We start from the raw sequence: 24,712 nt of genomic DNA, 5'->3' as shown, positions 1-24,712 counted from the left end.
ATTGCTTAGTTATGTTTCTGTGTATAATGCTGTATTGTCAATACAGTTAAATGACTTGTTTGACCTCTGTCAACTGTGACTTCCATTCATACTGTTGGCAACGATACAGAAAAGCAAAGCAAATAGTCTGCTTTGCCTTGTTGAGTTATTTTGTTGAAACTGAAAGGAATCTGTTAGGAAGGCACAAATACATTGTTTTTAACCATGGTTGTGCTTCATGTACTTAATATAGTGTAATGTAAATGAAAAATCAGTTTTATATTGAGTGATGGGAGCATGTAACTTTTAATTTTAAAATTTGAAATGATACTTTCTCCTCCAATCCACACCTGATGATTTGTCACTGTGAATCTGAATATTCATTTGTGAGGAAAATTCTCTTAAGCATTTCATTTGTGAACCTGGTCTGCTCATTATGATGATTTTGTAGCTTAATGGGTTTATTTAATTTTGTAGCTTAATGGATTGTGATAGTTTTCAGAAGACCTTACAAATCTAGGAATATAGGAAGTCAGGTAACACGTGGTTTGAAATAAGACTGCTCTGTGATCACATCTGTTATTTTTGTCATTATTCCCTTCAGTGCATTATATGCACAAATAGCAACCCCCCCCAAAAAAGTTGGGAAAGTTCAAAGTCATTAAATGGTTAAATCACCATCAAGGAAAAAAATGCTGTTTAAAATGTTAATTTCAGGATGTAGCTAGCTGTGTTAGGGACATGTCACAGCATTCCAACCTGTGGTGTGTCTGAGAATGGTGTAACATAGTACATCACCTACACTGAGATGCCATTTGCAAAAGAATTTTTGAAAGAATATGCAAATGTTAAGACTGATTCCGTTTTAAGCAGCACACTGATAATCCTATATTTATGTGAAATAACTAGTTATTAACTTACAATGTGGAATTATGTGGAATTTACAGCTACTTTTTTGTCAATAGTTTATTTGAGATTTTCATCTTTCTTTCACAACTCCTTCCACCCCAATAAACTTGATTCCAAATGTCTTTAATTGGATACAAGCCTTGGTGATTTCAGTCAAAATTTCAAGTAGATGGACTTAGAATTAAAATCAAGGTCTGGTCCAGTAACCTGGTGTGTGATTAGTTATGTTAATCTTGAACAGCTCAGCCAGTGTGCAATTTCCTTGTTTGATCCTTTCATCACTTTTAAGCAGTTTTCTAGCATCTTTCTGTTACTCATAGTGGATGGAGGGCAATAGGCAAAACAATAAAACATTGAAAGTCTCTTATGTGGTACTGGACAGACTTGTAGAATATTGTAAATAATAAGAGATCTTAATCTTGTTTAACTTCAGAATGAGTGCTTAGGTAATCTTGAGATCTGCTTACCAAGGGACCTGGAGTGAAATTCCACCCCACTGAAGTCAGTTAGGAGCTTTGCCAGGGTTTCATCAGTGGTGTTTACTTAGACTTTGAAAAAGCCTGTTTAGCTATGAGTAGTTAGTCCAGCTTTCATTTAGGCTCAACAGCTTTTAATGTCTTTATATCTTGTTGCTGAAAAAGAGTGTGCTTACAAATATTGGTGGTTTGATCAAAACTTATTTTCATTTCAGTAGGAAAGTTAAGCTCATGTTTCAGCTTGTAGAATCAAATCCTTTTATAATGTGAAGGCATATAAAGAAACCTTGAAATCTGTTGCCAAGAAATAAGGTTTTTACAAAGTTGTATGACATAGATCTTGTTTAAATCTAATAATCATTGGTTTAAAAACTATGAAAATGGAGCTTGAATAGCTTAGCTGTGCAAGAGTTCCAGATTATGTTTTGTAGCTTGCTTCTTACCATGTTTACTTAGAAATAACTCATGGATTTTAATTCTCGTTACTTCTAGTCATACAGCTCATTTTGCAACTTGTGCACAGTGCAAAGCAATGTTTAGCATTAGTGTACTACACACTTGAAGTTTCTTTGTAGACAAGCAATCCTGCTTTGAGATTCAGTTTAAAGTGACACATTGTAAATTTATTATGAACTAGGGAGCTTTAAGTTAGCTTGTATATTTTTCATATAAGTTACGTATCTAAAATTCACATTAACCTTCTGTGTTACAGTCCATACAGTATTTGGGTTTTTTTATTTTTTGTTGTTCCACCAATCCTCCTTTTTTCTTGGGAGTTTGTGGTCTGACACTCAGAGATTTGACCTTAATTAATATTATGGTTGTCTCACACCCTAAAGAAGGTATAGTAAAAATCTATTTTGTGACATATTGGTTAGCATATTGGGCTAACTCAGTTGCTTTTACTCTTTATAGTAAAAATACTTATTTTCAAATGTGTATGCTACCAATGAGTAGCCTGGAATTGTTCCATCTGCCAGAATACTAGCAGAAATTGATAATGGAGATAGTCAGCTATGAGTTACATGTATCCTTATCGTGGTTACATAGCAGGTTTTGTTTATCTTAAACGGAAAATTTTGATTCAGACTGTAACTAGTTGTTTTACACACAAGCGGTGGCGTTTGTCTTGCTTAGTGTTTGTGTTTTGAGGAAGCAGTTTGTATAATGGCAAATCCCTAATCTGGCAAATCCCTATTGCAAATTCAGGTGTTTCCCCTCCCTCCTGTTTGGATACCTTAGAATCCCAGTATTGGCCACTTAAAATAATTTATAAAATTTGCTCAAATTAATTTTTCATAGCAGTTAAGTCAGTTTAGAAATAATAATATTTGAAAACACAGCTTGGGGATTCTTCATTCTAGATTTTGAAACTATACTTTAAAACATAGAAAGATGGAAGCCTTCTTTCAATCCATATACATATCTAAAATGTGTAAGTATTGAGAAGTATGGTAAGTAGTTGTTGACTGCACAGCAAAAGTTAAGGTGGAGGCCTTGCAGTTAATAGGCATACACATTGATCACTTTTATATTTATAAATGAATTGTTTAAAGTTGTATCCTTCATTGCTCAAGTGGCCAACCTGTGGCTCAAGTAGCAGACATCTGCACACCTGGACAGGAGCAGAAAGATTGCAAGTGTGATTATGCTGTATGCACTCCTGCCAGCTTCCTCTTTGCAACAATTTCTCTGTAGTTTAGAAGCAAAATTATATTAGAGTCCAGGAGGACTGCACCTATTCATTAGTGTGTATTAGAGTAGCACTCTCTTATACTTTGAACTGGACTTTTAGACACACTAGCCCCAAAGGTTGGCCATCACTGCTTTGAGCATTAGTAATAAAAACATGAATGATTGATATCTATTGACTGCTGTAGAATTAACATTAGATAGAGGTTGGGATCTCAAGTTGCAACATGGCGGACAGCACTTCTGCTTCCCCTCAATTTTTGTCAGTTCCCTGTTGCTGTCCAGATGCAATACTATTCCAGAGGCTTCCCCAGTGCTTAGGAGTGGATTTTCAGATGGTTACAACAGCTGTGGTCCAAGTCAGACTACATATACTGTTATGTGTAGTTTTCTAGCAGAAATAAGAAACTGGTGTTCCATGTTTCAGTCTCTAAAATATTGTGTGCTTATACAGTACATGTCTTCAGAATAAACACACATTTCTGGAATAAAAGAATGATGTCAATGATTGCTTCTTGGTTTTGATGGTATTTATTTGAAGTCTCAGTGATGTGTTGTGTCTTATCTTTAGGAGTAGTTATCACTTTAAATACATGCAAACGTATACACTTAAGCAGTAAATACAAACAGCAATAATATTTTCACAATAAGGAGTCTTTCAAGGACAATAATATTTAGAATTGCTTAGCTTAAGATGTACCTCTTTCAGATGAAGAGTCTCTACCCTGCTTCATTTAATCCAGTTCTTTGCTGTAGGCGATTTCTGATTTAGCCCTTACTAGCATGTCTGTTCAATATTGTATGTAAACAAACTGAACTGAGTGGGTTTATGAATTATTAGCTTTCAAATTCTATTCATTGAGAAAAGGAATAGGCACAATTGCTAGTGAATCACTAATAAATCTTATTATACTATGGCAGATTTTTAAAATTTGGTTCCTTCTGAGATAAGATTTGTTTTAGTTCAACATAGGTAGTATGAACAGAGAATTCTAATCTTGTGATACAGTAAGTCATAGAACCTCTAGGGGGGATTGCTTAAGAAATTGAAGAAAGGTTCAATTTACTACTTGTCTTGGGGTCAAACTACCTGTTAAATGGGAAATCCATGTCTGATTTATTAAATGTTTTTTAAAATGAAATGATGCTTCAGGGAGCTTCTAATTTGCCCCCAACTCGTGTTGGATAAACAGCAGTGATAGATTTAGGAGGGGGTATTAGGAGAAAATTACGAAGGGAAGATTTAAACACCCCCTTCGAATGAACACACATTCTACTCTATACAAACTGAACTTACAACTACATTTCAGTTAAAAAAGAAGAATCAATCACAAATATCCAGTATAAATGTGTAGCTTGACTCTTAACAAATACAATGTAGGATTCCCAAAGAGTAGTATGTCAGTAAGTTTCTAATACAGGAGAACAGAAACCTTTATCATGCTGAAAACAGAAACAGCTGGTGATAGCCTCTTGCTCTTGAACATTAGACACTTACAGAAGGCAAGAGATCTGATCTAAACCCATTAGTGAATGCTCTGTTTAAAACACTAGGCATCAGTTTTGTTCCCAAGACAGGTGTAGAACAGCCTTGGTGTTCAACTGCTATAAACAAGATCAAAAACTTGTAACAGACTATGAATCCCATGGAATTACTTCTGCTGTGCATCTACAAAAATGTAGTTACAAAATAGTAAAAAAACCCAATGCTTTTACTATTTGACATTTGGCACAATTCATAGGAGATGCTTGCTGGTTAATACATTGCCATTGCATGTATTCTACAAACTGCAATAACTGACTTCTGTTCCCTTTCATATGCCACTTACATTCTAAGCATATGAAGAATAGATGTGACTTCAAGGGTGTGCTATAATCAATCTGAGTCCAGTGGATTTCAGTTCAAGAGTATTTTCCTAATGGTAACTGAACAAGTTTCTTTTAAACAGTTTTAAACAGTTTCTCAGAAGAAACTGCTTTAGTTGTTCTGAGGTAAAGCTCTTCTGACTTAAAATGCATTGGGCATCATTGTGCACCTTGAGGTCTTTTCTTCTTTTGGTTTCCTGTTCTGGTGCCTCCCTGTCTTCCTTCCTTTTGGTCTATTTAGTTTTTCATTCACAGCATAGTTTAAACCTCTATTTACTTTCTTTCTTATACAATATATCAATCTGTTATTGGGATCCAGAAGACTCATTTTCAGCTTCTAGCTATAAACAAATATTATGAGCCTCCAATTTTAAAAGAAATACAGTATGGTAAATTGGGACCCCACAGTATTAATTTAAATTTCTTATTGTGCTATCAGAGAGCCCTGGAGGAGAAACAAAAAAGATTCATTGGTGAAGCCCTGAGTTCTAACAGGAAAGAAAATAAAACCGAAAACAAAAGATACCTAGTTGAAATATTACATAGTAAATATTGTAATGGAAGGGACCCAATGTATCCCAGTAGCCTAACAGAGTCCCACCCGCTCAAAAAATATTATAAATAAGAAACCAGTGTTACAGGGTTGCACTATAAGAGTGTTAACTAAGTCATGATGAAGGGAGCATGGATTGTAAAGTGGTTCAGGTTTTGCTAAGATGTTTTGCACCTTACTTAATTTATTGTGGGTAATGACTGAGGCTACTAATGCTGGATCCGTGTCATAAAACAAAATTGGGGCAACAAAAGCAGCAGCAGGAAGTGTTACTAAAAGGAGGAACTTTGATTTTTGATTATGCTTGTAGCTGGATCCTGAAAATTATAGCAGAGGTTACATCATGGCAGCCTTCACTATAGCTCTGCCTATTGCACTATGTCACATAGCATGAGCAGAAATTTTCTGTTAAATACAATAAATAGCATTGGCAACTTAGTTTTGCAGAAACTTTCATGGATGTGTTTGTGTTGTAAACAGAGGTTGTAAACAAGCATGAGTGATAATATAGTGGCAGCATACTTCTTTTCTCTTTCCATCAAATTAATTTTTCTCTCCAGTTACTCTTTAGATTGGTGGGGATATACCTGTTGACTTTAGTTTTGCTGGGCTTGCCTCTCTGTCTTGGAGTGACTTGCAGCATTGCATGGGAGGGGTAGACATTGACATTCACATAATAATCAGTAGATGACACACAGACTGCATAGTGAATGAAGAGATAATAATTATTAAGCTATTTTTGTAGTCATTGTAGTTTCCCTCCAAAGAAGAAAATAGTGATTCTGGTTTTGGGGTGATTTTGAAAGGAGAAGCTGCATCTTATCTCAACATTCCTTATGCAGTCCTGGGTTTCTATTTATAGATAGCATGCTATAAAGGTAAAGGTAGGTATTGCCACTTGCTATCAACTCTGTGAATACTATAACAAAAATGTAGACACAATTTTTATTTCCCTATTTGCATTTATATATCACCAAATTTCCATACAGGCACTGACCTTAGCTTCAGCTAGGTACTGGCCTCACATGTCTTCAGACCATACTTTGAGGACTTTTCCCTAAAATGTTTGTTTCTGTATGTCTTGAAATCTATAGTTTCAGTTGTGTAAAAGCAACAACATTCTGATGATCACCTACTGAATTTTGCAAATTCAAAGAGCAGTTTGCTTTGTGGAATGCAAGTCTGTTTAAGCTTGTTTCAATAATCCAAGAAACTATGTAGCATGATCCTAAGCATCTTGATTCAGAAATAAAGTCCCACTGAGTTCAATGAAGCCACACATTTCTTTCCTCCAGAAAAACTGTTATATGTTTTAAAAAAAGAAATCATTTTCTTTTTTTAGACTGTCAGTTTGGAAATTTGGGATACAATGTTATGGTGTTTCTATTCCTATCTGAACAGCTAGTTCTAGAAAGTGGTGCTTCACTCAAGGGCATTTATGCTATAGGGTCCTGCAGGGTTCCATCTTGTCCCACATGCTGTTTTATATATTAAGTGCCATCAATAAGTGAGTGAAACCCAGCACTACTTTCATTTTCAGCTGATTCAAGGAAGGCAATTTAAGTACCAGATCAGCATCTGGGTTTGATTATAGACTGAATGAGAGTCAATAAACAATCTCGGAGGAATTCAATGTTGTTTGCCAAGTGGAACAACCCCCCCCCCCATTTGTTGTTCTCCTGACCCCCAAGAGCTGGGTTTGGGGTCTTGCAGAGGGTGGGGGGAAGCCTCATTGCTTTACTGGTATTCATTGTGTTGGCTGAAACTATCACAACTAATATGGTCCTCAGTCTAGAGAAGATGGAGGTGCTGTTGGTAGGTGATTCATTTGTCCAGTTTAGTGATGTCGAAACTGTTCTGGGTGAACTGGCCCTTCTTCTGAAAGAGCAGGTTTGTGTTCTGGAGGTGGTCCTCCATCCAGCTTTGTAATAGAGTGCCTTACACAAGTTTGAATTCTTCCTGTACAGAGGGAATCTAGCTCAGTTAACTATGCCTGGCAACCTCCTGGTTAGACTATCACAATGCATTATACATAGCATTGACTTTGAAGAGAATTCAGAAACTGCTGTTAGAGCAAAATACTGCTATGAGAGTGCTAACTGAAAACCAGGTGTTGGGGCTGAAACCTTGTTGATGCTGAGACATATATCTGGTTCCCTGTCCTTACTGGACATGAGTCAAAGTACTGATGCTTACCTTTATTCAATATGAGCATGCTCATGCCTTAAGGTCATCATTAAGGTCCTTTTTGGGGTAGTTCTGCTGTCACTGATAAAGTAGGTGGCAACTGGAGAATGGGTTACTTTTGTGCCCTGTTTAATGAATCACACCTCCAGGGAAGCTTGAGTTTGTGCCTATCTTCAATTGGAGCAAAGGCCCTTTTGTTTTCCTGAGAGTTTAAATATCATTTTAATTTTGTTTATTTACCTACTGTGTTTGGATTTTTATAGTGCTGTCCCTGGTTGTTTGCTTTTATTAGCTTATTAGGCTTTGTCTGAACCCAGACAAATTTTGGTTAATTTTAACTATAATCTCTTGGAACTGAACCCTACATAAGATGTCCATCTGTATTTCTTAACAGAATATAGATGGTGTCACTGATTTTTTTCTTTAAAAAATAACAATTGATTTCCTCATTTGTTTCAACAAGTTGTCATTAAGATAAATGTAAGCACTGTTTACTTGAAATTTTGATTGTTTTTTGCTAAGTAATTTTACATTCTCTACTTGGATTCTTGTGTTAAACCTTGGATAGTAAATAAGTTAGATACATACAAGCCCCTTTTCTGGGGCAGCCTAAAGCTTGGCTCATTGACTGTAGTATATGCTTGGTTAACATTAACGATAAGTGCTTAGATTCTTGCACACCAATCCTTTGTATAGACAGCAGTTTGAGGTACTGAATGTAAGTCTTTGTACCATTTTAGAGGTACAGAGCTGCCATTTCAGCAAGGTAGGACTTTATCCTTTGCCAGCCACACTTCCAGTCAGCTGCATTTTGCCATCGCCACACTAGCAGCACACCTACTGGTGTGGAGGTCTGGCAGGGAAGGAAGCAGGTTCTTGTGCTTTGGTTGATATTATCTGCCTCATAAAGCAGTGATTCTTCCAATGTGGGCTTGGCCTGGAAAAGGTGTCAATACATGGATGGATTTTTATGTTTGATGTTTTATTGTGTTTTTATATTAGATGGAAGGCGCCCAGAGTGGTTGGGGCAACCCAGTCAGATGGGAAGGGTACAAATTATTATTATTAGTAGTAGTAGTAGTAATAGTAGTATTAGTATTATTAATGCTAGAAGAGCTTTTAGAGGATTCTCCCTGGATTTGTGAGGATGGCTGCTTCCCCTCTGACTGCTTTGATGACCTGCTTTGTTCTAATGGTATATGGTTTTAGGACAGAGATAGCCAGTGTGGTGCCTTCCAGATATTGTAGACTACAGTAGTCATAATCTCTTACCATTTGTGCCATGTAGCTGTGGCTGATGGGAGTTGGAGTCCAAAACTTTTGGAGGGCACCACATTGCCTGCTCCTGTTTTAGGAAGTATCAGATATGGCTTGCTATCTTTTCTAATGCTAGTAATCAGTTCGTTCCGCAGTCCACAGCTTTTTGTGAACACCAGCAAGTTGCATGTACATGATTGTATGCAAGGATCTCCGCACACCCAGCTGTGGAACAGACTTAATAATGCTGGATTTGGGGTGGGGATAGAATACAGAATAAGCTCACGAGGGTGGCATAACCTCAAGATTTGGGAGACACTGGCATAGGACTTGAGAGGCTATGAAAATGAGTGGTTCATCTGCTCTTATTGTCAGGCATTAATCAGATTTCAGTGGGGCAAGTTTTAAGTATAGTGTGTCAAGGTAGCAAATCTGTAGGAATATGTCCAAAATGATGTGCTTAGAAAACTGTTGAAAAGTAGATGCTCTTAATGGTTAATCTGAAGAATGCTTAGGTGCACTGCTTCATGGGTTGTTAAGTTTAAGTGATATGCTGATCTTGTTGGACCATATGCTGACTGGGCTTGTCTAGGAGACTGTGGAACTAAAAGGTTACAGATTAATTAGGCCGTAACCTGTGCTGTATATTGCTGAAAACAACACTGCTTTGTTGTTATGTTGGCTACTGCAGCAGCTTGCATCATTCATAGATTCCTCCTCCTTCAGAAGTAAGAGTGCATAAAATGTATGATTCCATGAATTGAACAGTGTGCTTGTTTGATTTAAAATATCTCGTTTTGTAGTAAGAAAAGGCTCTCAAAATGGCTTGCATAAGATTTGCACAATATAGTCACATTATAGAATCACAGTATTTTGAAGTACAGTTCAGATTTTTAATTTTATTGTTCCCTTCAGAAACTACAGTAAACATGTCTAAATAAAACATTGGGCTAGATGGAATTAGCATCAAGAGTTAGAACAAATGAGCCTACCAGCCTATGTCCTTGGCTTCTTATGTTCCCATTTTATACAAGCATTGGAAGTTGGATGGGGAGAATTATGTTTGGTCTGCATTTCAGAGTGAACCAGCCTATTTTGCCATTCTTGCACTGATACATGAATCAGAACATTGCATACTTTGCCATATTTTGCAGGGCAGTTGTGGTTCAGAAAAATATACACAGAATGCATATCGTCAATGCATTTTAGTGCATTTTTTTTTAATAAAAAAAGAATGGATTTGTGATTGAATACATATGAAAGTGATACTGACTGGAAAAGACTGATCTTTCAATCACTAATTGAAAGGCGCTCAAGGCAGGCATCCAAAACTAAGCAGATCTGGATCTGGTTGGTGCCTGGATGGGAGACTATTTGAAATCTGATGTGTTCATTATTTTTTAATTATTATTCATTTCATTTGTGAACACTACCCATGACACACCCCAAAGCAATTTACAATACAGTAAAAACATATGGAGCAATTGCTTGTATTAAACACACCAGAACAGTTACATGTATAAAACTTTTATAATAAAAGCAATTAAAACCTTATATATATATAAACAATTTAAAGCACCAACAGATACATAAAAGCAATTTACATCCAATACAGGCAGAACCTGGCAGCAGCAGAAGCTGGGAGAGAGACATTTATTTATTTGGTTTATTTACTCATATATAGAACCTGAACATAAGCTGGAGAGGCTTACAGCATTAACGACTCTCCAAAATTTCTTGTTTTTCCCATAGTCACAGGCTTGGATTCTAGCAGAAATAAAGCCTGTGACTATGGGAAAAACAAGAAATTTTGGAGAGTCGTTAATGCTGTAAGCCTCTCCAGCTTATGTTCAGGTTCTATGTATGAGTAAATAAACCAAATACCCTAAAGACACCACATCTCCAGCTTATGTTCAGGTTCTATATATGAGTAAATAAACCAAATACCCTAAAGACACCGCAGTCTCTGCTGTCTCTTATTTCCAGGAAACCAAACCTTGGGTAAGTGCATGGAACCCCTGCCTGGAATCTCTCACTGCTTGAAAATTAGGGTAGTATATAATAGTATTTTTTTTCTTCTTCATTTTAATGTATCTATATGGGTTTTTGGTTGGTTGGTTGGTTGGTTGGTTGGTTGTAAGTTGCTTTGAGATGCCTTTGGCAAGAAATAGTGGCTAATCACTATTTTTTAAAAGAAAAAATACAGATACCAAAAGGAAAAAAGTCTTCTCTTAGATGACTTTTTGAAAAATGAATGCCTTGTATGTATGTCATACATGGAAAAAAGATGGGGTATAAATAATGTACTCTCCAAATCACAGTAAACACAGCCACATTATCTCAGTATATAGCCTTAATTTTGTGTTCAGGTGAAGATGCCAAGTTATATGCACCCTTCATACTCCTGAAAACATCTGGCTTGTTGTCTTCTTTTTGGTATTATGAGAACTTTTCTGACAGAAAAAAGGGTTTATCCAGAAATTTAGTCAAAACTTAGAAGTGGCTGCTTGAAATGTATGCTGTTGATTGGTGTGATGTGGCCTAAATGTTACTACACCAAAGAGACACCTACCTGCTTGCATATGAATGAAAAGTTGGATAAGTGTCTAATAGAAGGGCACAGCTTTTTGTTTGTTGACCTTCTCACATGGAAACATAGATACTTACAGTGGTAATAGAATAGAAAATCCTTTTCTGCTTACACTATTAATTAATTTAACAGCAGGAAATAATAATAAACTGAAAGGGGAAAAGTTGGCTTGATTTTGAAGCAACTGTTCTATTACTTCAAAGTGGCATAAGTTGTTTAAGATGCTGAAACAGCCATTTATAAATCTGAAGCAAGTGTAGACATGCAGTCTTCTTCCAGACAAATTATATTCATTCATGTTCTTAAGGTTGAAGATGAAATTTAGAGACCACACAACCAGCCTGTGTTTAGCTTTTGTGTTGAAAGATGCCAAATACTTAAAAGTGCAGCGTTTCCATAGGCAGAGTTTCTTTTGTACTCGCAGACGATGGAGCCTCAAATTCCAGAGGCATTACACGGGTAGTTTTAATGAATTAGTGTCTGGTTTTCCTGCAGCTGATGTGACAAGCAGCTTTATAAGCTGCTTCCCATCGATCCCTGCTTTCCAGCTCTTTTGTGTCTTCTGCTTGGAGGAAAACGATGAAGAGCTTGGTTTCTACAGTAACTACTGCCTGCAGGCAGATTTCTTTCAGGGTTCCTTTCAGTCTGTGCAAGGATGCTGTGTTTGGTTTCTTTAGAGCTCTTTTCTTTGGTAGCCTTGGAGGTTTAAATTTTATATGGTTTAATGTTGCAAAGTATGGTAGGATTTGTAATTGCAAGTGACGTATGTTTTCCAGAAGTGGCTTCAATTGGTGTTAGTTGCTCTTGGCCTGAAAGTATTTTTATTGAAAAATTGGTATAAGCTAAACTTGTGGGGTGTCGTGCTTATAAAAATACATATAGTGTAGGGAGGAAATTTGGTCCACTTTATGGAGGAGTTGGTTGTCCATCTTAATTTCAGTCTAAATAAGAACTCTGTTGGATCACTCCAACTCTCCATCTAGTCCAGCATTCTGCTTCCAGAGGCCAGGTGTTTCTAGGAAGCTCACAGTTAGGGCTTCAGTTAGGGCTACCCTTCCCTGCTGCCTGTCCTCAACATCTGGTATAGTGCCTCTGAACCTGAGTCAGTTTGCTTGTCATAGAATCATAGAATTGTAGAGTTGGAAGTGACCCTGAGGGTCATCTAGCCCAACCCCCTGCAATGCATGAATGGTCCCCCATCCCATTTGAAACCATTCACAACCCTGCTGGTTTTGCAAATGTGCTAGCAGCTTTATTGTTGTACCACTAGGAAAATATAGCTAATATCTTTTAATAGACTTCCCTTCCATTACTTTGTCTTAATTCCCTTTTAAAGCCATCTGACACAGTATTAAAGGTAAAGGGACCCCTGACCATTGGGTCCAGTCGTGACCGACTCTGGGGTTGCAGCGCTCATCTCGCTTTATTGGCCAAGGGAGCCGGCATACAGCTTCCGGGTCATGTGGCCTGCATGACTAAGCCGCTTCTGGTGAACCAGAGCAGCGCACGGAAACGCCGTTTACCTTCCCGCTGGAGCGGTACCTATTTATCTTCTTGCACTTTGACGTGCTTTCAAACTGCTAGGTTGGCAGGAGCAGGGACCAAGCAACGGGAGCTCACCCCGTCACAGGGATTCGAACCACCAACCTTCTGATCAGCAAGTCCTAGGCTCTGTGGTTTAACCCACAGCGCCACCTGTGTCCCGACACAGTATTACTTTTGCCATAGTTAAGCACTGTGAAAAGCACTGTCATCCATCTTGAACCTACCCTGATTCACTGAGTAACCCAGAGTTCTAGTACAGTGGTGCCTCGCAAGACGAAATTAATCCGTTCCGCGATTCTCTTCGTCTAGCGGTTTTTTCGTCTTGCGAAGCAAGCCCATTGACAGCTTAGCGGATTAGTGCTAGAGCTGTCAAGCGGCTTCCAGCGATCAGCTGTTAAGCGGCTTATCAGCGGAACAGCTGATAAGCGGCTTAGCGGCTTAGGAAAAGGGCAAAAAAAGCAAAAAAAAAACGCCGGGGGACGCAAGATTTTTTCGTCTTGTGAAGCAACCCCATAGGGAAATTCGTTTTGCGAAGCGCCTCCAAAACGGAAAACCCTTTCGTCTAGCGGGTTTTTCGTCTTGCGAGGCGTTCGTCTTGCGGGGCACCACTGTACTATGAGAAGGAGATTTGGGGTGGGGGTGGGGTATGCTTTTCATTATTTGTTACCTTCATAGGTGTTCCAATCACTGGGTTGTTTTGGTTTCTGATTTCTGTACCTTTGTAACTGTGTAATATATGTTGGAGATATCCTTTGAAATATTCAGATAAGAAAGCTATATTGTGTGAATGTGTATGTATTTATATTATTGACTAATGTGGATAACGATTAATTATAGCTTTAACAAACTAGGTCTATGTCCATGAAAGAGCAGATTTCAAAATGTATCAGGAATAAAGAATACAGTATTTCTATACAGTTATTTCTTCCTCCACCTCCATGACATTCAACTGTTTGAAGCAGCCCCTCGTTTTCAGAGTTACCTCAGCCAAACAAGTTGGTTGTAATCCTGCCATACTGTAGGATCACAACTTGCACACATTTAACTTGCACAATCACAGTTCTATGCGCTTGGCAGCTGGCCAGCTAATATCACACAAATTAAATGCATGCGAGGTGGAGAGTTTAAAAGCTGTTTGCTTGCTGAGTTTTCCTGCGTGGAAAAAGCTTTTAATTTCTCAACCTTGGACTCTGGGAAACTCTTGTGTGGGCTATGGATGCTTTTGCGATATCTCAGGTGACATCTCACACTGGCGCTAGCAGGTAAGATTTTTCATGTAGAAGTGGTTCTAGGGGGTTGTTCTGACTAGACGTGATTTCAGTTTTACACACTACTCATCCACCCAGAATATAACATACACACCCCAAGACACTATGTACTGCATTTTGAAATTTTCTCCAGGAAAAAAAAAAGAGTTCTTGAGGTTTTTAATGTATGCCCTTTTATGAAGTATGGATCATTTCCTAACCAATTTTAGTTCAGTGTAGGACTAAGGCTTTTGATTCAAACCTATCTTTTCATAATACTATGCTATTTCTGTGAATGCTAGTTTTGGTCTTTATATGTGTGTTCAGTTCTATGTGTTAAGACTTTTTAAAAACTGCAAATAGTAATTGCTCATTTTGTAACCTGAAATAACACTTTACAATTAACATTTTATTAGGGTAAAGTAATACTGATGAAATTATGCAAATAATAAAAATTTATACTTTTCCAATTAATAAGTGCATTTTGTTTTTATTTTGCAGATGTACATTCAGGTTTCCCAGCACAAACATCAAGATAACATTTACAGCTTTATCCAATGAAAAAAGAGAAAAACAGGAGTCCCCGCAGTCCCCAGTGAAACCTGTGCAACCCCAGATCTCTCCCCTAACAATAAACATTCCAGACAACATGGCTCACCTGATCAGCCCTCTCCCTTCTCCCACAGGAACCATCAGGTATTTAGACATTGTGATACTGCATGCACAATTAATATAGGACCACAGAATTTAATATGAAGAATATATCACTTGAAGTTTTCATTTGTGCAATAAAACTTGCTCAGCTCGACCTGGGAATAAACTGTAGACTTGCACCTTCTCTTCAGCCACCTAATTGTGCTGGTCTTACTTGAATTTACAGTACTATGGATCGCTCAAGGCCAAACTGGAGGTGATGGTTTCAGACATTGTGGGTTTGCCTCAATTATATATAAAGTAGGTGAGAGAGGATGCCCTTTGCTTAACTTGATAGTACGCCTATGGGGCAAGACAGTACCATGGAAAGCTCCAAGTGAGCAAACTACTGGTAACCACAAAAGCTAGGATTGAACTAAATCCTTTTATGTCTGCAGATCAGCTTCCAAAGCAGTTTCCTTTCCTTAAGGTGTAGAAGACCTTAAAGCAGCAGGACTCTTAGCTTGAAGCCCAGCATTCTTCCTTCTCCACTCGTAACACTTTTCTCTGGGCTAACTGCCTGTAGTGATGGGTGGGCCAACATGGTGATTCGGGTTCCTGTCATGAAGAGAGTTACTTCCTTGGGTGGGTTCAGGCTTTTGAGTTTCAGGCTCTGGAGGATCCAAGCCAAGTATTTCTCGTTCAAGGGTGCAAGATCTAAACCACTGTGGCCTGGGCCAGTCTCCAGCACCTTTCCTTTTGGTGCTGCTAGTTTGATGGATTAGGAAGACGCTAACAAGAGTGTGGGTCCTGACTGATGGTTCAATTTTAAGAGGAAGAGAGGCATTCTGGTGAGTGGTGCTGAATACCTTCCAGGATCACTTAACTTCCTGCAGCCACTACTCTCCAGTGCTTTTTCTTCCAGCCAGGCTTGCTTCTGCTACTAGAGCCTGGCTGAGAGAACAATTTGAATGGTTGAGAGTAGGGAGTTTTAACGGTGGATGTGGATGGAAGGTTCTGCAGTTCCCACTTACACGCCCCCTTTGCTCCTAAACTACATGATTGGGGGAAGTCTGCATGTAAAAGGAGAGGTCTGCTGCTGTTGTGTCTAGTTTGGCTTTCAATATGTGAGTGTTTAGAAATTGTCAGACTTGGAACATTTTGTGAACCAATGATTCATACCTGCTGGGATTCCTGGGAACATTAGATTGAGTTTAAGAACCATGATAAATGTTGGCTATGTAGTAACCTAATAGCTGGTTTTATATGGGTGGTGGGCATGCTCAAAGTCACTTAACAACATGGACCATCTTTCTAATAAGCCATCTTTATTTATTTTGTTTGAAGCTTATGCATATATTGTTGAGTTGTATTGATAATTCAATTAATTAAAATGTGGGGAAACTCATCTGATATTTTTTATATCAGCTATTTTTTTTGCCTCCAATAAGTGCTCTCTCTCTCTAGTAGGGAATGGTTGACTAAGATATGAAAAATTGCTGAGACGAAAAGTCTTAACATCGCAAATGCAAATATGGGGGGGGGGAGCCAAAGGTGTTTCTGTTTATATAATGGTCAGCCAACACCTCACAAACAGGTGTTTCTGTTGTGTTGACTATCTTAATCGCTATGAATTCAGTTAAGCAAACTGCATGAGTCAAACGACACAACTGAACTTCTCCGTCTTCCCTGTACCCCCAAATCTACTCTGGAGATATGAGGGGGAAGCATATGGGTGAGGAACGGAAGGGAAATTCCACTGTGTCATTCTGTTTAAGCAGTGACTTAGTTGGATGCAATGCAATGCTGTGTTTTATGGTAACACTTTCAAAAAGAAAATACTAAAATAAAAAGTATTAGATTAAGAAAAGTATTAGTTCCAGCTTGCATGTCCTTCTTGTTTTTGTTCTGTGGGATTTCTCAGTGTCCCTGACCCTCAGTGCCTTCTCCAGTTGGAGGTTGGGTTGGGATGTGGGAAAATGTCTGCCACATCCCTGCCCTGGGTAGGTTTTGAAACCCTAAAGTAGTAGAAGGGGATGAGATGGCAGCGGACTCTGGTTCCTTGCAAGAGCTGAAAGTGATTGCTTGTATGGTCTTGATCCTTTTTGAGCGTTCACTTGGAACACTTGCAAATAATTGATCTCTTTTGGGGAGAAAAGTTGGGTATGCAGGCATCTCTAATTGCAATTTAACTAAATCATTTTACCAAGGATGCAAAGGCAATTTGGATGTCATTTGCAAAATATTTTAAGCAGCTAGAATGTGCAGAGTACATTTAAGAATATTTAAGTTGGTTTTGCACCACAAAGGTGGCAAAACTGACTTGAGCTGAGACTTGGGAATCATGATTTGTGTGTAGTAGTATGTTCAGTGAAAAATGTGTGTGGTTGATTTTAACTCAGACTGCAGTGTATACATAACAGGTAATGAATCAAAATTCTTCTGTAGATCTATTACAGTTGTCTTTGTGTTGCCTAGCGTATGTGGGCTGTATCCAATGAAGTCATTGACCTTAAAGGATCATCTCTGTTTATGCAGTAGAATTTCCCCTCCCTTTCCTTTCCCCATGTGCTTATGTGCACACCTTTTCTGGGTTTCTTCCCAACCCTCCAGAGCAGATTGTAGGGAGGAGAGGGAGGACTTTTCAACTTTATAGCATTAAAAATAGTATTCAAAATAAGTTCGAAAACATTACAAGGCTTTTCAGCTTTACAGCATTAAAAATAATAGTCATGGCTGCTTTGAGAACAATTTAGGAAAGGCACTACATTATAAATGCTGAAATCTAAAGAATTGTCCATGCAACATTCTGTGCACATGCTGTGACTTTTGTGTGTGTTCCCAACTCCCCTTCTTACCACAATCTCTCATCACTGCCCTGCCCCCGAAAAAGCTACTCCTGGAGGTCATGGGGAGCTGAAATGGCAGTGAGGTTCTGTAGCTAAAATGAGAATCACACAGTGTGGTTGCTTACAGGCACCCTGGAGTTTTATTTTAAATTAGCTTTTTGTGCATGTGTTATTTTTGGGAAATTATAATACATTACACATTTTATTCCAGTTGCTTTATCAAAATAAAGCATGTCCAGCAGCTTCTGAGGCACATAAAATCACATTGGTTGATTCTTGGTATCAAAACAGACATTCGTCCATGCAAATTCTTTCCTATCAGAACAAAACATAAACAACGTATCTCAAGAGAAGCAATTGTGACCATATAATCTTTCTCAAGGGAGAACTGACTAGAACTTCTGTGTGTTACCCTGCACATTTATATGAACAAGGTAAAAGGAAGATCCAGAGATGCCAATATTTTTCATGGAACTTTTCCCCCAATGGTGATACCAAACGTCTGTGTTTAAAGACTCAAAATGCATTAATTATGAAAGATCAAGAGTAAATCAGGCTTTTAAGATTCCTCCTTACAATATCTTCACAGTACTGATTGGAGCTGCATAAATTATTGACTCCAACTATATTACCAGATAAGATATATATTTAAAACTAAGCTAAATTGGCTAAGGTAAGTTTAAATTGGCTGACTAAAATGTGTCCTTATTAAATGGGCAGCACATGTAAAAATAATAATTATATATAAGTACTTTAAAAAAACCAACCACCTACACATGGCAGGCACCATCTTAGAAAAAGCATTCATTTTCTTTGTTTAACATAAAAAGTATTAATATTATAAGACATTATCTGCTATGACATGCACATGCATCATCAAATGGCTTTTTGTTCTCTTCAAAACTATTTGTTGTCATAGACAAATTTAATTAATTTAAAATTGCATGCTGTTAATTTCTTTTTAATTGGGTGGAGGCCCTATTGAGAACCTGTAGGCAAGGGTCAAAATTTATTTGAATCCCTCCTCCTTTTGCACACAGGAACTTTTAAGCTTTCCACTCCATTAAGTCTCAGCCTCCACCCAGAAAATCCCATCCAAAGGCTGAAGATCCTTTGGAACAGAATCTCACGAGGGACTGTTGTCAATGGAGATACTGCCTTTCCCCCTGCACATGAAAGGAAGCTCTTTCCACTCACACATGTAGATAGTGTGTTTGGATCTCACCATAGTGTTTGCTGAAATGGAAGATGGAGCCATTATGTGGGCTTATTCTCCACCTAATAGCTGGGTTGGCAATAGCTGACTGTTGTCTGGATAGTGATCCTGTTCAGGGGTGGGTATGTCTTTGTCATGCAGGTGCTTTTCTAAAGCTGATTTGTTTATCAGTTGTACATTTTAGAAGCTACATAGTCAACATTTTGAATGCTTTTTAAAAATAAGTTCATTCTGAAAACTTCCACAAATAAAGTCGATAGTTTGAAATGCTGAAATAGGCCCATAAGCCAGTACTATTGTGGGCATGCAGCAAAACAGACGTCTGAACAACAGTAGCTCAGGAGTCAGTTGGTTCCCTTTTCTCCACAGGTTGATCTTTAGTGTCTGTTGTATTATCCGATCTAACAAAGTTTTTGGTATTGTTCATTGTGAAGAATAAACAAATTATATGTTTACTTATATCATCCTTTTTTGAAATCTTTTGTATTGGTTTACTGCCCTTCTCAACATAGCCCACTATATCCTGAAGAGGATTTAGATCATTGTAGCATTTATTTTGTAACTGGTGTGCATTACTGGTGTGTCCTCAGCTACCTCAAATCTAAACTACTGAAGACAGGGAAATGCACCTAAAACAATTCTTTGCATTCCTAAGGTTACCATCCTGAATGTAGTTCCTCATTTGATCTGACTGTAGTCACTGGACACATGTGAGAGATCTGCCTACGTGTACAGATATCTATTCCAAACTAATATGTGACAGTTGGCACCTATATGCAACCACTTCCATATTTAACAAGCAATCCTGGCATCTAGTAAGATTGCCAGATTACAGCCTGGAGACTCTTCTGTCTCTTTATAGTCTTGCAGCCATGCAGGAGGATGCAGCTGTGGCATTAAAAACCAGCATTTGGACCACTTTACCGCTAAAACAATAATTACCTCCCTCCCTCAACCTGTCAAGCCTCCCATGTGCTGTTGGAAGATGTTGCTTGAAGGCCTCGCAGCTTCGAAGTTGAAACGAAGGCTGGCTGCTCTTCACGCTTGCTAGAGGGCAGCACCACACTTTTTGGAAAACTAGGTAGAATCAAGCATTTCTTGACCTTAAGAGGGATTGTTTTCTCTATATTGAGAGCATGTGAGACTTCTGCCAAGATGTTAACATTTTCCTAATCTAATAGTAACAGGAAAGTAAAGCCTGCTTCTTCCCATATGTCACTCACTACTGCCTTCATTGGTGAGTGACCCCTCTCTTTTCCCCTCAAAAAGAGCATTCAGATTTGTGCTGTAACCACTGTTTACAATGGAGTATTTTCATCAAGGCATCAGTGAATTGGCAAATTTAGCCTCTATCTCTTTTTCCAAGCACTATGTCCTATAAGAGAAACTGGATTTGACAGTGTGATCTTTTTACCCAGGCTTTGTCAAGGCTCTTTGCCTCACCACATTGAATTTTGTACTCTATGAGTTTCAACTGAGCAGTTTCTTCTGCAACTGTACTTGTCCTACTTGTGTAGTTCTACATTTTGAGATACCACATCCTTGTTTAAGGCTTGTCCATCCATTTTCATATATACTATTGTAGACACAAGTAAAGCACTAGACTCTGAAGAACAGTTTTCTAAAAATGTTTACTTGTAAGTTCAATTCCGTTAGAGAAACATCACATTCATAAAATAGTGGTTAATGTTATCTTTATGAAAGTGATCCCAGTGATTCCTTCCCCCATAACTACTAAAGTTCACAATGCTGAGAGACTTATAAGGGTTATTGTGGAAATGATTGCAGGTTCTTAATTGCATGATTTATTTTGTAACCAGGGGTGTTTGATATTTTTAATTAGTGGGTGGATATACTCTGTAATGGATATACTCTTCCTATTCTACAGTGCTGCAAATTCCTGCCCATCTAGCCCTCGTGGTGCAGGTTCTTCAGGGTACAAAATGGGCCGTGTAATACCATCTGACCTACATCTAGTGGCTGACAATTCACAGTCAGAAAATGACAAAGAAGCATCTGGTGGAGATAGCCCAAAGGTAAGTTTGATTGGAATCAATATTATACCATTGATTCTTGAGTTCTGTGTTACACTAATGGAAATGTATTGGTTGGAAAAAGCAAAAGTAGCAATAATAACTATATGTGGTTTAGTAGTTTGAAATAGAAAACAGCATGTATCCTGTATATCTGTGCTGTATTTAGTTTAGATGCTACGGAATGCTAAGAAAGTATCATAAAGCTAGAAGATTATACTTTCACAATTTTCTTTTTTGTTGTCAAGTGATTTTCTAAAATATCTTTCAAATTATATCCATTCTGTGTGTTGGAATATTGAAAATGCTAAAGCCTATAAAAGTTAGTTTCAAAACGAAAAGGCATCAAATATGCAACCACAGAGTTGAAGGGGTCCTTGTAGGCAATGTAGTCCAACTCTCTGCTTGATGCAAGAAATCCAGAGCTAGAACATCCTCAACAGATGGCTGTCTAGCTTTTGCTTGGAGACCTTCAGTGAAGAAAAGCCCACTACCCCTCCTAGATCTGCCCACTTGGAGCAATAGAGAGCAAGTCTTTGTCCTCTTCTGTGTGACAGCCATTCAGGTATTTGAATGAGTGCTATCTTGTTACCCCTCAGCCCTCTCTTTTCCGGTCTAAACATGCCAAGTTCTTTCAACCTTTCTTTATAATAATAGGACTTGTTTTCCAAAGCAGCAGCTGTATTTGTTGCCTTCCTCTGAACTCATTCCAATATGTCTATATTATCATGGGAAGTCACTGTTCTGAGCACTTCTGTACTGGATCATTCATTCATTCATATTTTAAAAACATCTCAGTACACCATAGTAATGTAGTTTAAAGTTGTGGGTGCTGTATTGACAAGCTTGAGTGTGTGCACGCTAATGGAATTTTGATGTCTGGAAACCATCCTATGAGGAATGCTTGAAAGAGCTGGATCTGTTTAGCCAAGAAAAGAGAAGATAGCAGTTTTCAATATTTGAAGGACTGTCATGCAGAAGATGGAGCAGACCTGTTCTCTGTTGCTCTAGAGGGCACTACTGCAAACAATCGATGGAAACTGCAGGGAAGTAGAATGCAACTAAACATTGCAGAAACTTTCTACTGGTGAGCACTATCTGATCATGGAATAGAACTGTCTGAAGAGGGCTTTTATTTGCAGGACGTTTTTAAGCAGAGACTTGATGGTCAGCTGCCAGCTATGCTATAATGTAGTTTTATCCTACGTTAAGTGTGGGTTGATTTCCAAGGTATCTTCCAGTTTTGTGATTAATATGGATATGGTGTTCCACTTGAGGTTGAATAATAATAGTGCAGAATAATATGGAATGATTACTTTCCATGACTTGGAAACTATGGAAACTATTAATGCAGCATATATTCACATTACCCTTTTTTGTATCACACTGTTGAGTCAAGTTCCACTTGTGATCAACATCAGTCCCAACTCTCAAACACATAGTATCTCCCAATGCAAATCTATTCCAGAATTGTCTGATATTTTCAAGCTTTATTGTAATACACAACTGATGTATTTCTTACGTTACTGAATGTATAAGCTGCTGTAGAAATCTTTACTGTATTCATTTTCATCTTCTTTTATAGGATGACTCAAAGCCACCTTATTCCTATGCACAACTAATAGTACAAGCAATTACGATGGCACCTGATAAGCAACTTACACTAAATGGAATTTATACGCACATAACTAAAAACTATCCTTACTACAGGACAGCAGACAAGGGCTGGCAGGTAAACATAACTAGTATTGTTTTAAGTAAAATAAACAGAAAAAGACTTAGTTTACTTCAGCCACTGACTTCACAGCCCCCCTCCTGCCCTGGTTATATGTTTAACTTTGCAAAATAGGTTTTTAGAGCTTTGAAAATGATTAGCTGTTTCAGTAACCTAAAATGGTACACGGGTTCTTTCAGTAAAACTAACCCTTTTCCCATGATCCTTTTCCACATAGAAAGGTTAGTAATGGATGTATTTTGGGGGAGATGAGGGTTTTTCAAAAGTGTAATTGAGAAGTGAGAAATCCTTAAATGTCTGGTAGTGGAATGTTATTTATTCATTTATTTCATAAAATTTATTCATCGCTTGATTGTAAAAAACCTCAAAGCAGTTTAAGTAAGAGTCACAAATTCTGTGCCAACTTCTCCAAATGCTATTTCCAGAAACCCCCAAACTGGATTACTTATCTTCTTCATCTAATAAAACCAACTTGAACATGTGCTTTTGTTTTTATAACGTAGTCTGTTGGCAGCTATTGTAAGGTTGCAGAACTTGGGATATTCCAGTATAGATTGGAGAGACACAGGGGGTGGGAGAGGAAAAGAGGCAGGAATTTTTAAGGAGGAGGAAAAAAGAGGACATGGAATGGGAGAGAAACAGTGAAGTTTGAGGAGAATTCTTTATTACCAAAATCCTTGGCCATCCTCATGTATTTGTTCATGCCTGAACAGCATATGTTGCCTGAATATTTCCAAGCTTTTAAAAAGGAAAATTCATGTTTTGGTTATTAAGAAACTAGAAGGCATTGTTCAGTACATCCTAGGAGTGTAATGTGAAGAGCTTGAAAGATCAAGTCATGGAAGGCCACCAGAATGTCAAATGAATTTTCAGCATGTAAAATTTAAAACTGCTGTATTGAAGTATTTCAGGTGACAGAAGGTAAAAATACAGTTGAAGCACCAGGAAAAGGCAAAACCGTGTGTTAAAGAGGGAGAAACTGCAAGACCTGAAAATCTAATAAATATGTGGGGCTATGTAGTGATAGTTCCACCGCTGAAAAAGTTGGTTATGATGAAAGGGTGACTGCTGTCAAATGAGTATGTGGTGACTGGTTTCACAAGGAGCGGAAACCTTTGCATTAGGCCACATTCCTGCTTGATACTGGAGATGGATGATTTCTATATATTTTTTATATTCCATAGAATTCAATTCGTCACAATCTCTCTCTGAATCGTTATTTCATCAAAGTACCACGTTCCCAGGAAGAACCAGGCAAAGGCTCCTTCTGGAGGATAGACCCTGCCTCTGAAAGCAAATTAATAGAGCAGGCTTTTAGGAAAAGGCGGCCGAGAGGAGTACCTTGCTTTAGAACCCCACTGGGACCTCTCTCTTCTAGGTAAGGAATCAAAGTTGGGGGTTTAAAAATACACTTTCAGAGGCTTCACCTTAAGTGTGACTTGTTCTGCTGGGCATAGGGTAACCGCAGTCCTAAGCAATCGCAATGTTGTTAGAGCTAGATGTATAACAATTATAAAGGACTTTTCCTAAATAGAGAACGGGTGTTGGTTGTGATTGACTGCACTAAGGAGCCATTAAAATTTCTTCATGAGGAGACTTGGTGGGTTTTGCTTCATACGAAGGATCTGTTGCTATTTTGGGGGCTTGAAATCCCTCCTCCTCCAAAGTTTAGGCTGGCTAGTAATGTTGTTCCTTCTCAGTTTTAGCCCTTTTGAGTGCATTGCATTTCTCAGTTACCACAAAACAATAGCTGTGGAGGGCTAGATTCACACAGTGCAGGTAATGTAGTGTCACAAGAATCGACTTTCACACATTGAATGTTGTCAGTTTGCATTATTAACATAACACCTGCCAAGCTGCCCTCTTGCTCCACAGTTGCTGCTCAGGGATAATGCCCAGCAAGGGCACACTCTTCTTTCCCTTCAATCTGTTCACTCTTCTGTAG

At 38.2% G+C, this 24,712-nt stretch overlaps 1 protein-coding gene across 2 annotated transcripts in view; it reads left to right on the top strand.

Moving 5' to 3' along the window:
• The window catches only part of FOXK2 (forkhead box K2), a 31,000-nt gene that overhangs the window by 1,398 nt on the left and 4,890 nt on the right, over positions 1–24,712 (top strand). For both annotated transcript variants that reach the window (XM_081895138.1, XM_081895137.1), the window contains exons 2-5: positions 14,803–14,997; positions 20,888–21,035; positions 22,618–22,764; positions 23,952–24,145. In XM_081895138.1, coding sequence (XP_081751264.1) covers positions 14,803–14,997; positions 20,888–21,035; positions 22,618–22,764; positions 23,952–24,145 — 684 coding nt within the window. The remainder of the gene's footprint in view (positions 1–14,802; positions 14,998–20,887; positions 21,036–22,617; positions 22,765–23,951; positions 24,146–24,712) is intronic.

Source organism: Podarcis melisellensis (genome assembly GCF_964234715.1).
Source record: "Podarcis melisellensis genome assembly, chromosome: 2".
In the NCBI taxonomy this organism is placed as follows: Eukaryota; Metazoa; Chordata; class Lepidosauria; order Squamata; family Lacertidae; genus Podarcis; species Podarcis melisellensis.
This window is presented reverse-complemented; position numbering and strand designations above follow the sequence as displayed.